General features: G+C 46.1%; 1 protein-coding gene across 2 annotated transcripts; it reads left to right on the plus strand.

The window, feature by feature from the left end:
* The first annotated feature begins 7,885 nt into the window (after positions 1 to 7,885).
* On the plus strand, positions 7,886 to 22,655 carry EIF3F (eukaryotic translation initiation factor 3 subunit F). Of its 2 annotated transcripts, XM_007053225.4 has the most exons (8): positions 7,886 to 8,229; positions 8,482 to 8,552; positions 9,109 to 9,188; positions 10,060 to 10,197; positions 12,739 to 12,830; positions 15,141 to 15,277; positions 16,018 to 16,131; positions 22,231 to 22,655. In XM_007053225.4, exons 1-8 carry the CDS (start codon positions 7,944 to 7,946, stop codon positions 22,306 to 22,308), a joined length of 996 nt encoding a protein of 331 aa, XP_007053287.2. In that variant the 5' UTR covers positions 7,886 to 7,943; the 3' UTR covers positions 22,309 to 22,655. The 2 variants fall into 2 exon arrangements, with proteins under 2 accessions (XP_007053287.2, XP_043407689.1); XM_043551754.1 differs by lacking the exon at positions 16,018 to 16,131 and having other exon boundaries at positions 7,916 to 8,229.
* Positions 22,656 to 24,201: the final 1,546 nt, after the last annotated feature.

The following is a 24,201-nucleotide window of genomic DNA, read 5'->3' on the forward strand; positions in this document are numbered from 1 at the left end:
AAGCTGGAATTCTTGGCCTTGCAATGGGCCATCACTGAGAAATTTCGAGACTACTTGTATGGTGCTCAGTTCCAGGTGTGGACAGACAATAATCCACTAACTTATGTGTTAACAAGTGCTAAGCTGGATGCTACAGGGCAGAGATGGGTGGCCGCCTTGGCTAGCTATGAGTTCAGCATTCAGTACTGATCAGGGAGAAGCAATGTAGATGCAGATGCATTTCCCAGGCGTCCGCAGGCTCCAGAAGTTGCTGTGATACCCACAGATGGAGTGAGAGCTATTTGCAGTGTGAGTCGCCGAGAGCCAGAGGCCCGTGAGAGCTTTCAGGGATGTGTTGCAGAAGCTTTGGGCCTGCCGCCTGAATGCATGCCTTCTGCTTCAGTGAACTATATTGCATTGGACCAATCTCCTTTGCCCATGCTCAATGCAGCTGACTGGCAAGAAGCCCAGTGGCAAGATATTGACATTCGTGATACACTACTTGCCAAAAGGGAGGGGCGAAGCCCAGCTGCGGTTGTCCCACCTAACCTGGAGGGTAAACTACTGTTGAGAGAATGGACCAAACTAAAACTGATTCAGGGAGTGCTACACCGAATGACTACCGACCCTTTACAAAAACAACGAGCACAACTAGTACTGCCAAAAAAGTACAGAGCCCTGGCCATGAGGGCCCTGCATGATGACTTTGGGCATTTAGGGATGGAGAGGACCCTGGAACTTATTCGTAGTAGCTTCTATTGGCCCCGAATGGCTGAAGATGTTCGCAGGAAATGTGAGACTTGCGCTCGATGTGTTCAAAGGAAAACTCTGCCCACGAGGGCTGCATATCTCAAGAACATCACCAGCAACAAACCTTTGGAATTGGTATGCATTGATTTCTTGTCTGTAGAGGTAGACAAGAGGAATGTTGGGAACATTCTAGTAGTGAGTGACCATTTTACACGGTATGCACAGGCATATCCCACACGTGATCAGAGGGCCACCACCGTCGCTCGAGTATTGTGGGACAAATATTTCTCAGTCTGTGGATTCCCGGCTCGGATACACTCTGATCAGGGGCGGGATTTTGAGAGTCACCTTCTGAAGGAGGTGCTGAAGATAGCAGGAATTAAAAAGTCTAGGACAACGCCTTATCACCCCCAAGGTGATCCTCAGCCAGAGAGGTTCAGCCGAACCCTATTAGATATGTTGGGAACTTTGCGACCAGAGCAGAAGGCAACCTGGAGCCAGCATGTCACATGTCTGATGCATGCCTACAATGCCACAAAGAACGATGCTACGGGAGTCACCCCATATCTCTTGATGTTTGGGCGAGAACCAAGATTACCCATAGACTTGTGCTTTGGTGTATCAGAGGATGGAGATAGCTATAAAACTCATCAGCAATATGTATCCTGACTAAGAGAAAAGCTGCGGGATGCTTATCACTTAGCTACCGCTGCGGCTCGGAAGAACGCAGACCACAACAAACATCGATATGATGCTAGAGTGTGTTCGCAGGAGCTCCAGCCGCGGGATAGAGTCCTGCTGCGAAATTTGGGTATTGCTGGCAAACACAAGATAGCTGACAGATGGAAGGCAATACCTTACCTGGTGATGGAAAAGCTGGGAGATCTGCCGGTCTACAAGATCAAACCTGAAGAAGGTCCAGGGCAAATAAAGACAGTGCATAGAAACCTTTTGCTCCCTGTGGGGGAATTGCTAAGCACCCCTTATGAGATGGGCCACGACAGGGCAGCCGGGCAGAACAGAGGTGCTAGACCAAAGCCGCCATCCAACACAGACAGTGGGCCCCATGCAGCTAACTTACCCCTATTCTGCACATCTGAGAGTGAGTCTGAGGAGGAAGATGCAACCCTGGTGTATCCTGGGATGGAGACAAGATTTCAGTCTCGATCAGTTGAACCAAACGAGAGTTTTCCCTCTTCCGCTCTAAACCCCATGGCAGAATTATTTAGGCCCATTTATGACACCCCTGTGCCGCTGATGAGACCCCCGTGTGATGACACACACAAGTTATTGGACAGTGGAGACACACAGGTAGAGGATGTCCTGGGCACCTTGGACTCTCCAGCATTAGAACTAGGAGTGCAGGGGCCTACGCCAGTAGCCAAGAGACCCTCAAAGGAAGCCTCTCCATCCGTCACTCAAGAGGATGTTTCCCCTACCTCGGCAACAGAGATTCTCAATAGACGAGACAGGGTGATAAGACCAGTAAAACGGTTAACTTATAATGCACCTGGGGTGACTAGTGAGGAGCCAATACATTTAGCACACAGGCTTGTGGAAGCTAAAGTGGGCTTCCTGACGCCCTTTGGAGGAAACCAATGAGTTGGTATAAAGGGAGTGTGATTTGTCGGGATGACAAATTCTCGGCTTGGGGGAGGATGTAAGCAGAGTCAGGATGAGCTCCACCCTGACATCTGGTGGTGAGGTGTGGCAAGTTGTGGAAAAGAACTTCAGGGGCTGATCTCATTTGCATAGGCACACCCACCCCGCCTAGAATGAGGCCATAGCTGCCCAAGTGGTCACTTTGGCTGCTGTGGGATCCCCAGTGTCTCTGTTATTGGGGCAGGAAGAATAAATTGTTATTACCCTGATTATGGGAACTGTGCTTGGAACTGTATTTGGCCTTTTGTTATGATGGAGGGACTCACCATCAACTAAGTAGCACTCGCTAGGCAAGGATCATGGGTTCCAAAACTCTGTGAATTGAGAGAGACTGGGGGTAAGTATTAATGCTTGGTGGTATAGGCCCCTTGGTGAGGGCCTTACATGCTAATTGCACTTCCTCCTCTCTTCACTGTGGAATATCAGAGCTAATTTTGATTTCATTAGAAGTCTAGTTACAGGCTGCTGAGCTCACTTTGGGCTAATAGTGCACCAGCACTGAGGCTCCCCTACTACAAGCTGAATTCACCTAAGAGCTGAAATCACTGAGTGTTGTGTTAAGTAGTGGGGAAGCCTGAAGATATATTGTGGAGCAGTTTGCAGGATGGCTGGAGTGCCTTGTGGACAGGCTGGTGGAGCAGTTCATAGGATGGCGGGAGCCGCTGCTGGGACGTGGAGCGGTTTGTGGACCAGCTGGTGGAGCAGTTTGTGGGATGGCGGGAGCTGCTTCTGGGCTGCAGAGCAGAGCGGGGCTGAGCGAAGGAGTTCGTGGGGCAGCTGGCGGAGCGGAGCGAAGGCCTATGGAGCTGTGGGGCAGTCAGCTTCAGATCATGTAAGGTGCCTCTTACCCCCCCGCCCCCATCTCCACCCAGGTTGGGAGGTAAAGCTCTGCAGATAAACTTTCGAACTCTGGGGCTGCCCTGACCAGGGACAGAGACTTTTGGGTCATTGGACTTTTGGGACTTTGGGTGATTTGGGGTTGCTGGACTCAAGACCCAAAGGGAAAGGGCATGCCCCAATTTTCTTGGGGTGGGTTTTTTGCTCATGGGTTGTGTTATGAATCCTGTTGGTGGTGTTTCCCCAACATAATGCCACATTGTTTCTCTCTGTTATTAAAAGGCTTTTTGCTACACTCAGACTATGTGCTTGCGAGAGGGGAAGTATTGCCTCTTGGAGGCGCCCAGCGGGGGTGGTATATATTTGTCCCAGGTCACTGGGTGGGGGCTCGAGCCAGTTTGCATTGCGTTATTGGAATGGATCCCCTAGATATTGAACCCAGCCCTTGTTGCTGCCAACTCTGACGGGCAGAAGGGTTACATGGGAAAGGTTAAAGGAAACGCATCACCCCGCTCTGTGGTAGGGAACATCACAAACAGTGTCTCTGGAATGTCAGGGCAGTTCACAGTCTGTTTCTTGTAAGTCCCAGGCCTTTTTCTCAGGCCCTGGCTTTGCTGCAGGGATGCTGTGGGTTGGACACTTGCTCTGGTGGTGGCCACACACTCTCAGGCTCTAAGTGGTAGGACCCTTCTTCCCAGTGTCGCCCCTGCCCTGTCGGGGTTATGATCCAAGCCTGGCCTGCAGAGCCTCTTGGCTGAGGCGTCTCCCTGTGCTGGGCCCGCTGCCCAGGGTCCCCCTCGGTCTCCCCAGCTGTTCACCGCACCCAGCTCTGGACTGCTCCAGCCCCAGCTCCACCACTCTGTCTCAGCGCTGCTGCTGCTCTGCCTCCAGCTCCCTGGGCTGCTTCTTTGGCCCCTCTGGCTCTGGTTGCTGCAGCTCTGCTCCCAGGACAGGTGTGCTCTGCAGGCTGCTTCTGTGACTCCGCGCCCAGCATGGACCTGATTCGTGGGTTGCTTTTCTGGCCCCTCTGGCTCTGGTTGCTGCAGCTCTCCTCCCAGGGCAAGTCTGCTCTCTCTGGGCTGCGCCTCTGGCTTTGGGGCTGCAGCTCTGCTCCCAGGACAGGGTCTCCTCTCTCTGGGCTGCTTTTCTGGTCCCTCTGGATCTGGCACAGCTCTGCTCCCCAGCTTCGCTTGGGCCCCTGCTTTCTCCTTAGCTCAGCCGCACTCTGTCTGACCGAGACAATTCCAGCTCACACAGAGGACAGGACCTCCCTGGCCTCCTGACTCCCTTATTAGCCTGCTCGCCCTGTCATTCAGGCTGACCTGGAGCATTGGCCTCTTCCCATTGTTCCTGGGGACTATCAGTTTCAGGGTCCTGGTTTCCCATAGACCCTTCCCCTTTTAGTACTGGGAGCTAGCCAACCAAAACACCCTCACTGAATGTTAGTAAGGGAGCAACAGTTCCCTTACATTAAGTCTCTTTCAGACTTCCCACTTTTCTCCCTTGAGCTGAATATAATTGATTCAGATTACTTCCCCCAGATGCTTGCATTTTTCCAAGTTGAATCTTATTTTATTATTTTCTGACCTTATATCTCTCTTGTTTCTTCAGCCTGAAGAGTTAGTAGGGTGAGCCAGGTTGCAAACACCTCTCACCTATTTGATTATTCTTCTACCACAAATGCCCCTGTAGGATATGCCACACTTGATGGCAATGATTAGGGTGCTAACAAATTCATGGCCATGAAAAACACATCATGGACTGTGAAATCTGGTCTCCCACTGTGAAATCTGGTCTTTTGTGTGGTTTTACCCTAAACAGATTTCACAGGCGAGACCAGAGTTTCTCAAATTGGGGGTCCTGACCCAAAAGGGAGTTGCAGGGGGGTCATAAGGTTATTTTAGGGAACTCATGGTATTGCCACCCTTACTTCTGTGCTGACTTCAGAGCTGAGCAGCCAGAGAGCAGCAGCTGTTGGCTGGGCACCCAGCTCTGAAGGCAGTGCCCCACCAGCAGCAGCGCAGAAGTAAGGGTGGCAATACCACACCATGCCACTCTTACTTCTGCGCTGCTGCCTGCAGAGCTGGGCGGCCAAACAGTGGTGGTTGCTAATTGAGGGCCCAGCTCTGCTGGCAGCAGCACAGAAGTAAGGTTGGCAATACCATGCCATGCAATCCTTACTTCTGTGCTGCTGGTGGTGGCAGCTCTGCCTTCAGAGCTGGGCTCCTGGCCAGCAGCCACCACTTTCCAGCTGCTCAGCTCTGAAGGCAGCACCAACACAAGCAGCAGCACAGAAGTAAGGGTAGCTGTACCACAACACTTAGTGAGCTGGAAGCTAATTACTACCTTGTTTTTCTTTCTGTTTTTTTTAATTTTCAAAATCTGTTTTGTTTTCCCCCATCCTTTCCCCACTTCAAACATTTCTGAGAATGGAAAACTCAGCCTCTTCTCTCTGTGAAAATGTGTGATAGCATATGGGTGTTTCTTTGTTTTTCCTCACTAAAAGTTCATCTCTGAAGTCACTCATTTTAGCTTTCAGAGAAGCAGCCGTGTTAGTCTGTATTTGCAAAAAGAAAAGGAGGACTTGTGGCACCTTAGAGACTAACAAATTTATTTGAGCATAAGCTTTCGTGCACCCGATGAAGTGAGCTGTAGCTCACGAAAGCTTATGCTCAAATAAATTTGTTAGTCTCTAAGGTGCCACAAGTCCTCCTTTTCATTTTAGTTTGGGTTTATATATTTCTACATAGTGACTCCTGTGTGCTTTTTGTTTTTTGAGCACCTGGTGATGAGACTCATCACTACTCTAACTTTAGGGAAGATACATTTTGATATCAAATTGGCATGGAATTAACTTTTTAGACAGCATCTGGATTTTCACTGCAGCATTACCTCTGCTTCCCCATGGGGAGTGTTAATGCTATATTACTCTGGTAATTAAAGAAAGCCATTTTAATGTGATGCAAAAGCAGGAAAGTGCTTGAATTCTTTTTAACATTGGGGTGAGTCAATGGGCATGTTATACTAGATGGTGAGTGGCTCCCAGGGGCAATTACAAACTTAATTGAAGCTGATGGACATGTTAGCCACCTTCCATTGGGGCTAAATGAAGAAACAATTAAATGACCCGTTCTTTAGTGATAACTGAAACTTTGGAAGCCACCATCCAAGGACTAAACCACATACAAGGTCTGGGCAGAAATTGGGCCATGCAGGCCAGGGAGTTTCTCTGGGGACAAACACAGGGGCTAGGGATTGCTTTGATTTTGTGGGTGTGACAGCACAAGCATAGCCCTGATAGAAAGCCAAGAGAAACCTTTCTGGGAAGAGGGCATGCTGGGAAGGCAGGCTTGAAACTGTGAGCAAGGAAACTATCTCTGTGGTTTAGGGGGAAAGGACTTTGTGTACGTTCTCTGCAGTGAAACAGGATTGCATCAAAGAAATATCTGACTCTTTCATCAATTTCTCCCTTAATGGGAACCACCTGTAAGGCCCCAAATATTTGCTAAGCATTCAGGCCACAAAGGGCAACAGTCAGTTAATGTTCTAATAATGGAATAACGCTGTCAGACACAGTCCCATACAACTAACCAGATAAAAATTACTCCCAGACAGGATAAATAAAAAAATGTAATATTTATTTCACTTGCAATAGAGGGGTACATTTTTACCATAGGCCACGGGGCAACTAGAGACACTGCTCCCAGTAACAAGCAGGGGGAGAGGATCACTCTGCAAATTGGGAAGATACCCCATCATTACAGAACTCAAATTTGCATGACATAGGCAGTAATGACTCAATCATGAAAGGGGATTATAAAGAAAAATCAAGTGAAACAGGGTTAGAAGGGTGAATGGCTTCACTGCCAAATCCAGAGAAGGAAAAGCAAGAACTGAAAGTGATGATACTAGAAGGCCTTGTCGCACAACATTGATCATTAGCCGTTCTGTATTTCCATCTGGCCAGCCAGCAAGGAAGAGATGTCTAATAGCTGGGGCACGAGCCTGGGATAGAGAGTGACCCGGGTCCAATTTCCTGCTCCACAACACACTTCAGATGAGCTGGGGCAAGTCACCTAGGCCCCACTCCTCACAGGCCTTTAGCCTCCAAATGTCCATTGACATGAGCAACTGTTGAAGGCCTGCGCCTCCTTCTCTCTGCCCTTGGCTGCAGGATGGCGACATGGGGAGGACGGCCAGACGGCCACCCCCCCTCACAGGGGAGATTCAGTCAAGAAGACGGTCAGGCACTTGTTACCATGGTCATAAGCCCATTTGAACACATTGTGTGGTCACTGTACCATGCCAGTGACAGCAGTGGGGTGGGGTCACCAAGGGAGGCTGCCTCCAGAGGCTCCCCCCTCCCCACTGGAAAGGCCCAATGCCCTCCCAGGCCAGCATCAGGTTTGGCCATCGCCAAGCCAATAGAGGAGCTCCTGGATGCTGAATGGGTGGGTCACCTCTAGCCAATAGGAAAGCTTGTGGACGCTCACGGGGCGGGAACAATAGTCAATATCAGCCAATGATGAAGTGACCTACTTTCGTTCTCACCCACTCCGCGAGCTCGGTCTTCCCCTGCGCTCTCCCGGTTGGTTAATAGGCGAAAGAGGCGGACTGTACTCATCTTCCATCCAATGAGAAGGCAGGGTTTGTAACAGCTGCCTGGTTCAGCCTATTATTGCTGGCGTGGGTAGCCTCGTTCCTTTCTTTGCAAAATGGCGGCGGTAGCTCAGGTCCCGTCACCGTCCCCGTCCCCTGCTCCCGTCCCGGCAGCCCCAAGCCCAGCAGCCGCACCGCCAGTTGCGGCGACCCCAGCGGGAGGCGCAGCGCCGCCTGTGCCTCCCACTACAGCAGCCCCGGGCGCACCAGGCCCGGCAGCGCTGCCTGGCCCCTTCCCCGGCGGCCGCGTGGTCCGGCTGCACCCGGTCATCCTGGCCTCCATCGTGGACAGCTTCGAGCGGCGGAACGAGGGTGCGGCCCGGGTCATTGGGACCCTGCTGGGTAAGAGCCCCAGGGGTGAGCGGGGCCCGGCTCTCTCTCCCCGCCTCCGGTTCCCCGGGGCTAGCGGACCCTGGACCAGGCTGCCCATGGCTTGTCCAGCCCCTTCGCTCGCCTGGGTTCCACCTTGGCCCTCGCTGTAAGGGGAGTCTGAGCTTCACAGCTGTGTGGCGTCTCAGAGAAGAGCCTGGGGTGCTTGAGCCCGCCCAGCACCTCCTCTCAGTCTCTCTCTCTCTCTCTCTCTCTGCTCTGCAGGCACTGTGGACAAGCTCTCAGTGGAAGTCACCAATTGCTTCTCGGTCCCACACAACGAGTCTGAAGATGAGGTGGGTGATGGCCTCTGCCTCTGCTTCCTGAGTATGTCCATCCTAGCACAGAGGAGAGTTGGGAGACTAAATGGCATGACAGTGAAGCACTCTGAAGTACTCAGGTGGAAGATGCTGAGTATTAGTGGGCTAGCTCACTTGGCTATCAGGATCGCTGTAGGAGTGAGAACAATCTCATCATGCTAATGTTTGCACTCCTTTCCTGCATGTTTCACCTTTTGCCTTTGGTATTCTGGAAGTCCTGGATCTGTCTGAGTCTCTGTTAGCACATCCGGCTCTAGAATTCACTACCCTTTGAGTGAGGTGTGATTAGAAGAGTCTACACGTGATGTATGTTGGCAGGGTCTTTTGGTGAAATCCTACCACGTTGTCCTAGTGTATGGAGGGCAATGAAGTGCTAGTTCTGCTTGCAGTGGGCTGGTAACTACTAAGGGAAAGTTCTTCTCTGAGTTCTAATTGACAACAAGAACCTTCCATTTCACTGCCCGCTGCTAGAATTTAAATTTTAAGCACTCCTGCAGTTGATTGCCTCATGCTGCTTTGTTGTGGTTTTCAGGTGGCTGTTGATATGGAATTTGCTAAGAATATGTATGAGCTGCACAAGAAGGTTTCCCCTAGTGAAATCATTTTGGGGTGGTAAGTCATCTTCTCCACTGCAAACATGTGACCTGTGCTTAGCAGTTATGTGGCCCCATTATGCACCTTGAAATATTATACACTGCATTATAGATTTTGAATAAGCAGCATAGTTTGCTGAAATAACAGCTGGGGATATAGAATATAAACCTCAAGAAATGGGATATATTTTTTAAGGTGAGACTAGGTATCATGGGAAGGGAATAAAGTGTATGTAGTGGGGCAATATTTTCTGATACTGGAGTCTTCTTGGAAAGACTGTTGGAAAATCAGGTGAAGTGATGTAGGGAACTGCACTTCATAGACCTCTTGGGGTGGAGTGTGGAGAACCTCATTAAGTCTCTTGAAGTTCTGTGAACCAGCTTTGTTTTATTCCTGAAGAAATAAATGCAAACCCTGACTCCTCTTTCTCTTCAGAAGATTGTTGTGGAGGCCAACAGTTTATATACTTCAGTGCTGTAATGAACTTAAGTTAATTATGTTTCGAAGATATTAACTGCAGGACAGTTAAAGCAGCTGGATTAATATAGTCCTGTATTTTTAGCTCTAATGGTCAGTTCATGGAGGAGTTGGGTTGTAGCTCTTTACCTAAGAGCTTATTTTCCTATAATGTGCTTTGAATTACTTTTAATCAGAGAGCAATTCAAAGCCTAATAAGTGCATCAAAATTCATGTGTCTGATTTGCAAAGTGCAGTGATGTCCTGAGCAGATGGTACTCAAACTTTTTTCCTTCACATCCTGCTACAAATTGATCATGTGTTCAGAGCAGAGTTGTGTGCACATCATTGCTTAATGGCAAATATCCCAGTATGTCTGAAATATGAAGTGTTGGATGCCCAGGTCTCATGTTCTTATGTTGTGTTTTCTAAGGTATGCTACGGGCCATGACATTACAGAGCACTCTGTCCTGATCCATGAGTATTATAGTCGGGAAGCACACAATCCAATCCACCTCACTGTGGACACCAGTCTCCAGAATGGGCGCATGAGCATTAAAGCCTATATCAGGTATTTTGGGGAGATAGATAACACTTTGGAAAGGGGATCACCAGTGGGATTATCAAAAAGGGACACAATAGGGTAGGGAGGGATTTAATAGATTGTCCTAATTAGGGCAATCTTGTCTCCTGGCTAGAACAGAGGCAGTGAACCAGGTCTCTTGATTCTATTCCCAGCTGAGTCTTTGATTGTGGTGCTGTGCTCAAGTGACTTAATCTCTGAGATTCTGTTTTCCCATCTATACAATTGTATTAGTACTTGCCACACTTAACAGGGGTGTTGAGACTTAATAAAGTTTTGAGAATGGCTTGACCTCCACAGATGAATGGTTAGTATGAATGTCACTTCTGTAATTTCCTTTTGATTATCTGAATGCTTGACTTTCCCTATTGAAAACTATATATATAAACTAGGGGGACAAGTATAATAAGTTTTGAGTGACAAAGAACCCCTGGGAATCTCTAGAATTCCTCTGGACCAACAACTGTGTAACAACTATTACAGCTCCCCACAAGCGTGAATGCGGTTCTTGGTGAGAATGAGTAACCTGCTCAGTCTCTTCTGCTTCAGTGTAGGGGAGGCAAACCAGATAAAGGGTTACTGTCTCCTCCTTTGAATAGGTTTCAGAATAGTAGCCGTGTTAGTCTGTATCTGCAAAAAGAAAAGGAGTACTTGTGGCACCTTAGAGGCTAACAAATTTATTTGAGCACAAGTTTTCATGAGCTACAGCTCACTTCATCGGATGCATAAAGTGGAAAGTACAGTGGGGAGATTTTATATACACAGAGAACATGAAACAATGGGTGTTACCATACACACTGTAATGAGAGTGATGGTAACACTCATTGTTTCATGTTCTCTGTGTATATAAAATCTCCCCACTGTATTTTCCACTGCATGCATCCAATAAAGTGAGCTGTAGATCACGAAAGCTTATGCTCAAATAAATTAGTCTCTAAGGTGCCATAAGTACTCCTTTTCTTTTTTTTGAATAGGTTTGTATGCAGAGTAGAGAAATGTCCTCTAGTCCATCCCCTTGTGCTGAGGCAGGACCACATATACCTAGATCTGTGGTTCTCAAACTGTGGGTCAGGACCCCAAAGTGGGTTGTGACCCCATTTTAATGGGGTCGCCAGAGCTGGTGTTTAGACTTGGTCAGACTTGCCCAAGCCCTGACACATGGGGCTGAAGCTGAAGCCCGAGTCACCACACTCTGCCAGGGCCAAAGCCCAAAGAGTTCAGCCCTGGATGGCAGGGCTCAGGTTATAGGCCCCCGCCGAGGGCTGAAGCCCTTGGGCTTTTAGGCTCTTTCTCTCCCACCCCCCACCTGAGCCCGGGATGGTGGGACTTGGACTTTGCCCATCCCCCTGTCGGGGCAGCGGGGCTCAGGCTTCAGTCCCCCTTCCTAGGGTCATGGGGGTTTTTTGTTGTCAGAAGGGGGTCATGGTGCAATGAAGTTTGAGAATCCTTGACCTAGATCATCCAATTATGAGGATTCCACAGCCTCCCTTGGAAGACTATTCCAATACTTAACTATCCCAATACTTAGAAATGTTTTCCTAATCTCTAATCTAACTCTCCCTTGCTGCAGATTAAGTGCATTACTACTTGTCCTACCTTCAGTGGACATGGAGAATGATCACAGCCTTTAATGTATCTGAAGACTTATCAGGTTCTTCTCCTCCCCCATCCCCCCAATTGTCTTTTCTCAGGACTAATCATGCCCAGTTTTTTAACCTTTCCTCATAGGTCAAGATTTCTAAACCTTTGATCATTTTTGTTGCTCTTCTCTGGACTTTCCAGTTTATCCATATTTTAAAGTGTGGAACCCAAAACTGGCTGCAGTACTCCTGCTGAGGCAGGGTATGGCAGAACAGTTATCTGCCATGTCTTGCATAAGACACTCCTGTTAATACACCCCAGAATATTAGTCTTTTTCACAACTGTATCACACAGGTGGCTCATACTCAGTTTATGCTTCACTATCCTTTTCTGCAGTACAGTCTAGCCAGTTGTTTCCCATTTTGTATTTGTGCTTTTGATTTTTCCTTCCTAAGTGAAGTACTTTGCACTTGTCTTTATTGATTTTCATTATGGTCCAGTTTATCAAGATCCTCTCGAATTCTAATTCGGTCTTCCAAAGTTTTTGCAATCCCTCCTGGTTTGATGTCATTTGCAAATTTTATACATAAATTCTCCAATTCATTATCCAAGTCAGGAATGAAAATATTATGTAGTACTAGGCCAGGACTGACCCCTGCAGAACCCCGCTAGACATGCACTTCCAGTTTGACAGTGAATCATTGATGATTACTCTTTTGAATATGGTTTTTCAACCAGTTGTGCACCCATTTGCTAGTCATTTCATCTAGACCACATTTCCCTCTATTCATTGTGGGAATGTCATATCATGTCTACTGCTGCTCCCTAATCCAGTAGACCAGTAACCCTGTCAACGAAGGAAGTGAAATAGGTTAGGTATTACTTGTTGTTGCCACATTCGTGTAGGCCATTACTTATGCTATGTTATGTAAATCTTGTCTTTTCTAGTGCTCCGATGGGGGTCCCTGGTAAGACCATGGGGGTGATGTTCACACCTCTGACAGTGAAGTATGTTTACTATGACACTGAGCGGATAGGAGGTAAGCTGGCTTATTGTTCTTGTTGGTTCTAACCAGATATTTGGGTGCTTGATTTGTGTCTGGGGATCACAGGGATCTGCATCCCTAGCTTGTGTACCTGAGTGCTGCTTACAGAAGTCATTGCCTTAGTGCTCAGTGCCTCATCTTCTTTGTTTCCCTGCCCCCCATATTAGGGGATTTCTTGTTGCTGTTCAGTGCTGATGAAATGGTGCTATCAGACAGGGTGCTGGGCACTGGTGAAAGTCGAAGTGACCCAGCATTTTGGGGGCAGAGTGGCACAGATGTAGGAGTTGTGAAGTGAATGCAGAGCAATGAGCTGTGGGGTAAAATGGAGGATTGTGACTGGATTAGAAAGTGGAATCTGGGAGGGTGGAGAAGAGAAACAACCAAGTCAGGCCACAAAACCAGTGGAAAGAAGCAGAGATTATAGATAAAACTGGAGAGACAAAGGGAAAAGGTGTCTGTTCCTAACCTTAAAGACATTGGGAGCTCTCGTCCTCGGGTCAGTAGTGGCCTTTTCTTTCAGAAGGCTGTCAACTTTGATAACACACATGCCTAGTACTTGGCATGTTTCATCTGATTTTTTTTAATCAGAATTGACATGAGACAACAGGGAACTCCTGAGATTGTATATCAGAGTTCGGAGAATTATTTTATCTATTTGACAGCACTCTGTGTAGTCCAGAGGTCTGCAAACTGTGGGATGCAGAGGAACGTTTGTGGGGGCCCGGCTGGGGACCAAGCCAGCTCCCATGGTGGGTGGGGACGGAGCGCCACCCAGCTCCGTTGCCACCCCTGGGACCCTGGCTGCCAGTCCTGGCCGTGTCACCACAGCCCAGCAATGGGGGGACAGAGGCATGGACAGAGGTAAGGGGGCGTGCAACATAAAAAGTTTGGGGACCACTGATGTAATCAGTTTCCAATTTCAGAGTGTCTCCCAGCAACTTGGGAGAGAGAAACATACAGAACCAGAAAACGTGATTGTAAAACCATTAAAAAGGGGCATTGCTATTAACTCTTACGAACTCGATTTCAAATTATTAGCATCCCTTAAACTCCCCCTCCTAAAGTGAGACTGTATATATCATGAGGCCAGCTTACAAATTTCTGATTACTGGATGTGAAAATGAGTCAGGGACAAGTTGAAGATGTCTTTGGGACTTCTTGGAGTGTATGAGTTGTAACTGTACTAGGTGCCAGGCAGGCAGTATTGTCATTGCTTAGACCTGGGGAAAGAAGGCTGAGCAAAATGGCTGGAATCCCTCATTCTTTTTCAGACCAAATACTAATCTGATGCTTCTCAAGATGGAGGCCAAAACTTTCAAGCTTGGGTGCCTACAGTTTCATGTTTAGGCATTAAAGTGCTCTGATTCTTAGATGTTCTGAGCACCTGCATTCTCCATTAAGGTCAATGGAATGTGTGCCTGTGTCCTCCGTTGCTCCTCCATGTAGCTAATATATTACTACTGGGGGAATTCTGAGCCAAAAAAAATTCTGCGCACAATATTTTAAAATTCTGCAGATTTTATTTGTCAAAAAACATTATGTAATCACGCCAGTTTTAATTATTTTGGTGATTTATTTAAAAATACCTGTCAGCAAGTATGTCTGAGAATACAGACACACAAATTCCCTATGGGGTGGTAGAGAGTTTAAAAAAAAAAAAAGACAATCCAGTTCCTGTTTCCCTGCCCCCTCCTCCCCACAGCCCACCTGGGGGGATGGACACCTGCAGCCTTTACCTCCCAGAACCCAGCCATGTGCCCCCCACAAGCCAATACATCTGAATCTCCTGCGTGCTCCCCCCGACCCCCCCCTCCGGCCCAGACACCTACCCCTCAGAGCCCAGGGATCTAGAGGGGGAGAGAGCTTGATGCTCAGTGCCAGGTTTGTGTGGAGTTTCCTGTGCACTGCAGCCATCTTTCCTCAGAGCATGCTGGGAGCTGCAGTTGCCTGGATCCCTGTAGCGCTCTCCCCATTCCCCTAGCAGTATCTTCTATGTGCGAGCTGGGCTGTGCCATGTCCAGCAGCCCCTAGTGGCAGCCAGCAGCACTGCAGTCCATCTCTGTGGAGGGGAAAGGAAATTCTACACAAAGCACTAATTTCTGCAAAAATCTGCTTTGCACAGTGGCGCAGAAGTACTATGTACCCTGTGGAAATGCCAGCATTACATTGGTAGTGAAGGCAGCATTGGAAAAGCATTTCCTGTTTTGCTGCAGCAGATGTCATCCTAAAAATCTCTGGGGAGTGGTTGGTGGTTGAAGCTGACCTTCAGTGACAGCCAGTTTCTCAGCATCCCTCTTCTTGCAGTTGATCTCATCATGAAAACCTGTTTGAGTCCCAGTCGAGTGATTGGCTTGTCCAGTGACTTGCAGCAGGTGGGGGCAGCGTCAGCCCGGATCCAGGATACCCTGAGCACAGTGCTGCAGTATGCAGAGGATGTGCTGGTAAGGCTAATGTCTGTGCGATGCTGTGGCCAAAAGAGCTAATATGATTCTGGGATGCATAAATGGGAATCTTGAGTAGGAGTAGACGGTTATTTTACCTCTGTATTTGACACTGATGTGATGACTGTTGGAATACTATGTCTAGTTCTGGTGCCTACAATTCAAGAAGGATGCTGATAAATTGGGGAATCTTTAGAGAAGAGCCCAGAGAATGATTAAAGGATTAGAAAATATGCCTTGTAGTGATAACCTTCCCTTTGTTAAGCTAAATAAATTGAGCTGCTTCAGACTAAGGGATGATTTGATTAATCTATAAATACCTACGTTAGAACTAACATTTAATAATGGGCCTTCCATTTAGCTGAGAAGGCTGTAACACAATCCAACAGCTGGAAGTTGAAGCTAGATAAATTCAGACCAGAAATAAGGCATACATTTTAACAGTGAGCAACCACTGGAACAGTTTACCAAGGGTCATAATGGATTCTCCATCACTGACAATTTTTAAATCAAGTTTGGATGTTTGTATAAAAGATCTACTCTAGGAATTATTTGGGGGAAGTTCTATGGCCTGTGTTACATAAGAGATCAGACCAGATGATCACAAAGAATCTGAATCTATTCCAGCTCATACAGGAGAGGGTGAGAGCTTTCCCTGCATTTGTGTCAGCTCTTCCTGTTCTGTGCAGTAAATTTGTTGTATCTTGCTCATTGTAAAATGTCTTTATTTTTATGGTTAGTCAGGTAAAGTGGCTGCTGACAACACTGTTGGGCGCTTCCTGATGGATCTTATTAACCAGGTGCCAAAGATTTCACCGGAGGACTTTGAGACAATGCTGAACAGCAATATCAATGTGAGTCCTGTTACTCAGTTCTTCTGGGTGTTCTTCATGAGGAATCTATCTGGGATCCACTGGGGATCCGCAGCAAATCTATTGCTTACCTGTCTCTAGGTTGTGGAAGACAAGAGAGGTGTCTGCCCTTTTTTCCCATCTATCAGCCTGGCTTCACAATTAACAAATGTTACTGAAATTAAAAAAAAAAAAAGTATGAAGGGAGCTATTCAGATCTACCAGTACCCCCCCAAAAGCTGAATAACAGTAAGAAGCATTAACCAAAAGTCCATCTAGCCCAGTATCCTGTCCTCCGACAGTGGCCAATGCCAGGTACTCCAGAGGGAATGAACAGAACAGGTAATCATCAAGTGATCCATCCCCTCTCACCCATTCCCAGCTTCTGGCAAATAGAGGCTAGGGACCCCATCCCTGCCTATCCTGGCTAAAGCCATTGATGAACCTATCCTCCATGAACTTTTTTTCTTTTTTGAACCCTGTTATAGTCTTGGCCTTCACAACATCCTCTGGCAAGGAGTTCCACAGGTTGACTGTGCGTTGTTTGGAAAAAATACTTCCTTTTGTTTGTTTTAAACCTTCTTATTCATTTGATGACCCCTAGTTCTTGTGTTATGAGAAGGAGTAAATAACACTTCCTTATTTACTTTCTTCACACCAGTCATGATTTTACAGATCTCTATCATATCCCCCCTTGTTGTCTCTTTTCCAAGATGAAAAGTCCCCATTTTATTAATCTCTCCTCATATGGCAGCCGTTCCATAACCCTAATAATTTTTGTTGCCCTTTTCTGAACCTTTTCCAATTCCAATACATCTTTTTTGAGATGGGGCAACCAGACCTGCACACAGTATTCAAGATGTGGGCGTACCATGGATTTATATAGAGGCGATTTATTATATATTCTGTCTTATTATCTATCCCTTTCTTAATGATTCCTAACATTCTGTGCACTTTTGTGACTGCCATTGCACATTGAGCGGACATTTTCAGAGAACTATCCACAATAACTCCCAAATCTTTCTTGAGTGGTTACAGCTAATTTAGACCCCATCATTTTATATGTATAGTTGGGATTGTTTTCCAGTGTGCATTACTTTGCATTTATCAACATTGAATTTAATCTGCCATTTTGTTGCCCAGCCACCTAGTTTTGTGAGATCCTTTTGTAGCTCTTCACAGTCTTGGGACTTAACTATCTTGAGTAATTTTGTATCATCTGCAAATTTTGCCACCTCACTGTTTTCCCCTTTTTCGATACCATTTATGAATATGTTGAATAGAACTGGTCGCAGCTGAGACCCTTGGGGGACCCCACTATTTACCTCTCTCCATTCTGAAAACTGATAATTTATTCCTACCCTTCGTTTCCTATCTTTTTAATCAGTTTCCAATCCATGAGAGAACCTTCCCTCTTATCCCATGACATTAGTTTAAGAGCCTTTGGTGAGAGACCTTGTCAAAGGTGTTCTGAAAATTGAAGTACACTATATCCACTGGATCCCCCTTGTCCACATGCTTGTTGACTCCGTCAAAATTTTCTAGTTTTAATCTTAAATCTTAACATTCAGTTAACACACTACAAATGATAGAACTATATAGAAATGAAAAGGAAATCCAGAAAAGAGAAGGTGCCTGAAAAGTGTTGTAATGTTACCCAGTCTTGAACTTCGTAAGGAACCGAGTCACTGTTCATAGGATCATGTAAGTAATAGTTCTGTACAGAAACCTTAGCATAAGTGGTTTCCCCAAGAGAGTAATGATTTCCCCCACCCCGCCTTGCATTCAGGACATTGTCCATAGGTGTAAAATGGAGACCAGGTTGCAACACAGTCCTGAAAATTATCTTCTAGGCATGATATGTCAATGACCAAAACAAAACCCCACCCTTTCTACCCACTCTCTTCATAAGAATGAGAATAGCCATACTGGGTCAGACCAGTGGTCCATCTAGCCTGGTATCCTGTCATCTGGTACCTGCCACTGTCAGAGGTTCAGAGGGAATGAACAGAAAAAGGCAGTTATTGAATCATCCATCCCCTGTAGTCCAGTCCCAGCTTTTGGCAGTTGGATGTTTAGGGACACCCAGAGCATGGGGTTGCATATCGCTGATCATCTTGGCCAATAGCCGTTGATGGACCTATCCTCCTTGAGCATAGCTTATCCTTTTTTGAACCCAGTAATAACTTTTGGCCTTCACAACATCTGGCAATGAGTTCCCCAGGCCGGCTGACTGCATTGTGTGAAGTACTTCCTTATGTTTGTTTTTAAATCTGCTACCTATTAATTTTCATTGTTCTTGTGTTGTGTGAAGGGGGTAAATAACACTTGCTTATTCACTTTCTCCATACCAGTCACAATTTTATAGTCCTGTATCAGATCTCCCTCCCCTGCCCCCTTAGTGATCTCTTTTAATCTTTCCTCATATGGAAGCTGTTCCATACCCCAATCATTTTTGTTACCCTTCTCTGTACATTGTCCAGTTCTAATGTATCTTTTTTGAGATGGGGTTGCCTGAACGGCATGCAGTATTCAAGGTATGGGCATACCATAGATTTATATAGTAGTGTTAAAATATTTTCTGTCTTATTATTTCTCCCTTTCCTAATGATTCCTAACATTGTTAGCTTTTTTGACTGCCGCTGCACATTGAGTGGATGTTTTCAGAGAACTACCCATGATGACTCCAAGATTTTTCTTGAGTGATAACAGCTAATTTAGACCCCCATCATTGTGTATGTACGGTTGGGATTATGTTTTCCAATGTGCATTACTTTGCACTTATCAACATTGAATTTCATCTGCCATTTTGTTGCCCAGTCACCCAGTTTTTTGAGATCTCTTTGTAACTCTTTACAGTCAGCTTTGGACTTAACTATCTTGAGTCATTTTGTATTGTTAGCAAAGTTTGCCACCTCACTGTTTAGCCCCTTTTCCAGAACACTTATGAATACATTGAATAGCACTTGTCCCAGTACAGAACATTCAGGGACCCTGTTAGTCACCTATTTTCATTGTGAAAACTGACAATTTATTCCTACACTTTGTTTCGTCTTTTAATGAGTTACTGATCCGAGAGAACTTTCTCTTAACAGCCTTTGGTGAGGAACTGTGTCAAAGGCTTTCTGACAGTACAAGTACACTATATCAACTGGATCACCCATGTCAACATGTTTGTTGACACCCTCAGTGAATTCTAATAGATTGGTGAGGCATGGTTTCCCTTTACAAAAGCAGTGTTGACTCTTTTCCCCAACATATTGTGGTGGTGTCTCTCTCATAATTCTGTTCTTTACTATAATTTTCAACCAGTTTGCCTGGTATTAAAGTTAGGCTTACCGGCCTGTAACTGTCAGGATCGCCTATGGAGCCTTTTCTAAAAATCAGTGTTACATTAGTTATCCTCCACTCATCTGGTACAGAGTCTGATTGAAGCAATAGGTTACATACCACAGTTAGTAATTCTCCAGTATCCTATTTGAGTTCCTTCAGAACTCTTGGGTGAATGCCATCTGGTCCTGGTGACATATCACTGTTTAATGTATTACTTTGTTCCAAAACCACCTTTGACACATCCATCTGGGACAGTTCATCAGATTTGTTCCCTAAAAAGAATGGCTCGTATGGGAATCTCCCTCACATCTTCTGCAGTGAAGACCGATGCAAAGAATTCATTTAGCTTCTCTGAGATGGCCTTTGTATTCCTTGATTGATCCTTTAGCTCCTCAGTTTCCAGTAGCCCCACTGATTGTTTGCCAGGCTTCCTATTTCTGATGTACTTGCAATTCTTTTTTCTGTTTGTCTTTCACTAGTTGCTTTTCAAATTCTTTTTTGGTCTGCCGTATTATCCTTTTACCCTTGCCAGAGTTTATGCCCCCTTCCTATTTTCCTCAGTAATATTTGACTTTCATTTTTAAAGGATGTCTTTTGGTCTCTAACCGCCTCTTTTGCTATCTTGTTAAGCCATTGTGGCATTTTTTTGGTCCTCTTACTGTGTTTTTTATTTGGGGTATACATTTAGTTTGAACATCTATTTATATTCTTAAATAGTTTCTATGCAACTTGCAGGCATTTCAGTCTTGTGACTGTTCCTTTTGATTTCTGTTTAACTAGCTTTATCATTTTTGTTTAGTTCCTCTTTTTGAAGTTAAATGCTACCACAGTGGGTTTCTTTGGAATTTTTTTCCCCTACAGGGATGTTAAATTTAATTGCATTATGGTTGCTATTGCTGAAAGGTTCAGTTGTGTTCAACTCCTGGACCAGACCCTGTTCTCCACTTAGGACTAAATCAAGAATTGCCTCTCCCCTTGTGGGTTCCAGGACTAGCTGCTCCAAGAAGCAATCACTAATGGTGTCTAGAAATTTATCTTTGCATCCCTCCTGAGATGACATATCCAGTCAATGTGGGGAGAGTTGAAATCCCCCATTATTTCTATCTTCATAGTGTCTCTAATCTCCCTGAGTATTTCAGTCACCTACACCTTTCTGCTCAGGTGGTTGGTAATATATTCCTGCTACTGTACTCTTTATTATTCAAGCGTGGAATTTCTAGCCCTCTAGAGAGAGTGGCATTTCTATCTACATTGTGGGAAATGTGGTCCTTTCCCAGTCTCCAACCATCACATTCTTCATGGTTGAGTATCTGATGTGAACAAGGATTCTTAGTAACTTGTCAGGTTAGGCTGAGGGAATGAGCCTCATAAAGAGAGAGGGCCAAAATAGGCAAAACCAGGCTGGTGACTAGAGAAACTGTTTTTAACTAGTAACCAAAAATTGGAAATAGGAGGGCAAAGCTATCTGGGAGAGATGAGGGAACGTCTCAAGGCAGCCTTTTCAGTAATTAAAGGCAAAGGAATCCTTCTTAAACTTGCTAGGAATTGTGTGCATAACTCGAAAGCGCTGAGATTGTCTTGAGACATGAAACTTTTAGGACAACTGTGTAAATAGCCAGATCTTACTGCAATCTGGACTTGAAAGATAACTGGCAACTGGAATAAAAGGTGATGCACCTAATATTTTTGTCTGGTAACGTTAGGCTTCACATTTTTTAAAGAGCTATTTCTGTGATGTGTACGTTGCCCATGACGAACCTGCATCAGTACCACTTCATGCTGTGAGCCCATCAGCTCTAACAAGCTAAGCCGAGTGTATCCGTTGCTTAGAGCACGGGACTGAGCCCACTTCTGTTCCCAGCTCATCTTCCTGTGATAAGTAGAGAGAATCACAATTTCTAATTTATAGCTGGGCAAACTGAGGAATAGAACAACTCTTAAGTGTAATGTTTGTAAGGCACTTTGAGACCCTCTGTAAAAGTGGCAAGTTTTATAAGCAGGATCAGGCTAGTTCAGTAGTTGGATGGGAGACATCCAGGGATCAGCTAGTTACTGCAGAAGGGGTGGTGTTGATTCAGTAGGAGCATTTCCTCAGAGTTGGTTTTGACCCAGTATCCCCCAAGCATTGCCTTGGGCTGCTGAATGTGCCATATCAACAAAGGCCCATATCACTTTCCCTAAGGATAGGGTTGTCGACCCCCGTGTTCTAGCTAAAATCAAATACTGGTAATTACATGGTCTCCCTTCATTTCTCCCTGCAGTTTTGATTGAGTGGAGCATTCACTTCCTGTCCTCATGTCCTAGTGTAGTGGTGGTGTGTGCTGTTTGAACAACTGCTTCAATTCATTGCTGGATAAAGAGAATCACTCCTGTGTAAAGTGGTTTGGGATTTCTAAAGATGAAAGTTTCTACTTCTGACTTGGATTGGGAATCAGGATATATGGATTTATATTCCTGATTCTCAGTGACTTGTGTGACTTTGTCGAAGTCACTTAACCACTATATGCCTTCTCTTCTCCATCTGTGAAATGGGGATAATGCTTGCAATGCTCTGAGGACTATAGATAAAAAGCACTGAAAGTTCCGAGTATTATATGAATGCAAGGTATTCCAAACTGGTGAATGAAGTGGAAACTAAGTTGTGGAGCCATCAGTGTCACTCTGAAGAATGGTGATTGGCAACTGCACTGTTTGTAAATTGCTTTAATGACACAAATTCACATCTCTTTGATTCTCTTAATCTAATTGCTGTCCATTTCTCTCTCTCAGGACCTGCTGATGGTGACCTACTTGGCAAATCTCACTCAGTCGCAGATTGCTCTCAATGAAAAACTTCTGAGCTTATGATGGACTCCCTGCCTTCTGTCACTTGAGAGCCTGAAGATACAGCAGAGCTACTCTTCCTACAATCTGTTCTGCTACTGAATTTAGTTGGACATTAATGTAATTGCCTAAATGATTCAGTATTCCCCCATATCCCTCTTGATTCCCACCTCCGCCCCAAAAAAACCTTCCACTGTGGTTCAGATATTGACTCAAAACTGGGTGTGAGCCAGTTTTATTATTGAAAATGGAATTGATGGCTACTCTTTAGTGCTCATGAGCTGCTGTCCTAGGTTAGCCATTTATATAACAAAGACAACTCCATTGTATTGTGAGGATTATTGTTTCTAAATAAAGTTCCATTCCACTGATAAGAGTGACTTTGCATCCATAGGTGTCATCTTCCTCAATATGTGGTGTCTTTTTTAAAAAATAGTTTCCTCTCCTGAGATCAGTTATAGAGCACATAAGAGCACACAAAGTTCTATAGAGTCCCTGTGGTAGAGGTGGGCAAACTATGGCCCGCGGGCCACATCTGGCCTGCAGGGCCATCCTGCCCAGCCCTTGAGCTCCTGGCCAGGGAGGCTAGCCCCCAGCCCCTTCCCTGCTCTTTCTCTTCCTCTCTTCCCCATCCTGGCAGCCTCAGCTTGCTGTGGTGGCAGGGCTGCGAGCGCCTGCTGGGCAGTGTGGTGGCACGGCTGCCAGTCCTCCTGCTCTGAGTGGCATGGTAAGGGGGCAGAGAACAGGGGGGTTGGATAAGGGGCAGGGAGCGTCAGGGGACAGAGGTTGGGGGAGGGGGGGTTGGATAGGCATGGGAGTCCTGGAGAGCCTGTCGGGGTGGATAGGGGCAGATAGGGAGCTGGGGGGGGGGGAGGGGGTTGGATAGGGGATGGAGATGGGGGGGGGGGGGGTCAAGGGACAAGGAGCGGGGGCGTGGATGGGTTGGGAGTTCTGAGGGGGGCAGTCAGGCAGTGGGAAGTGGGAGGGGGTGGATAGGGGCCAGGCTGTTTGGGGAGGCACAGCCGTTCCTACCCAGCCCTCCATACATTTTTCGGAACCCCTATGTGGCCCTCAGGCCAAAAAGTTTGCCCACCCTGGTGTAGACATTTGGGCTTGGGCGGGAGCCCAGGGTCTAAGACCCTGCATAGTGGGAGGGTGCCAGAGCTCAGTCTGCAGCCCAAGCCTGAACATCTACACTGCAATTAAACAGCCCCTCTAGCCTGAGACAGCAGGCACAAGCCCATTTCCTGTTTATAACTGCAGTGTACACGTACCCTGAGACTCACTGCCACTTTTTTTATAGTCTAGATGTACTCAGAGATGGGCTGTCAATATTTGAACTGCTATTCTCATAAATTCTGGCTTGAACAGAGCTGATCTTTCCAGCTACTGTGTTGACATGAATATTCTCTAAGCACATGACAGTGAGCACCTGTTCCCCTGCAGGTATTTAACCATGCTGCAATGAGAACTCATTGTCATATCTAGTATTGACTATGTAACGATCTATTCCCCCTGTGTGCTTAGCAGAGTTCATGGTGTGTGTAAAATAATCCCCTTGCTGGCTGCCTGTGACCAGCATATATTCCAATGAGTCAACCTTTGCCAGAGCGACAGCTTGTGATTGAAGCAACCCCTTCTGTACAAACCAATATTAAAAACATTTCTTAGCCTATTGTCTCTGCAGAGTCTGTGCTTAACTCTTGGCAATCTGCCATTCAGCAAGGGTGCAGGTGCTACTGTCTGCTGTTTTAAATCCTTGAAATACAAGACTGGTTGTGAACATTTTAGAGCCCGTGCACTGGGAAACTGAAAAAAGACTCTGGCATTGCTTTGTGTTCACACTAAAGATGGTCTGTACTGATTTATCAGAATTAGCAATTGCTGGGGATCTTTAATATATAACAAGGACTGTGT

Source organism: Chelonia mydas, chromosome 7 (genome assembly GCF_015237465.2).
Source record: "Chelonia mydas isolate rCheMyd1 chromosome 7, rCheMyd1.pri.v2, whole genome shotgun sequence".
NCBI classification, from domain to species: domain Eukaryota; kingdom Metazoa; phylum Chordata; order Testudines; family Cheloniidae; genus Chelonia; species Chelonia mydas.

What these genes read in the sequence shown, in the direction of transcription:
- EIF3F (XM_007053225.4), top strand. Translation starts at nt 7,944, where the DNA reads ATGGCGGCGGTAGCTCAGGTCCCGTCACCGTCCCCGTCCCCTGCTCCC. An exon ending in AGTGAAATCATTTTGGGGTG is followed by an intron (nt 9,189 to 10,059) that starts GTAAGTCATCTT and finishes GTGTTTTCTAAG; the next exon opens with GTATGCTACGGGCCATGACA. An exon ending in TGCTGAACAGCAATATCAAT is followed by an intron (nt 16,132 to 22,230) that starts GTGAGTCCTGTT and finishes TCTCTCTCTCAG; the next exon opens with GACCTGCTGATGGTGACCTA.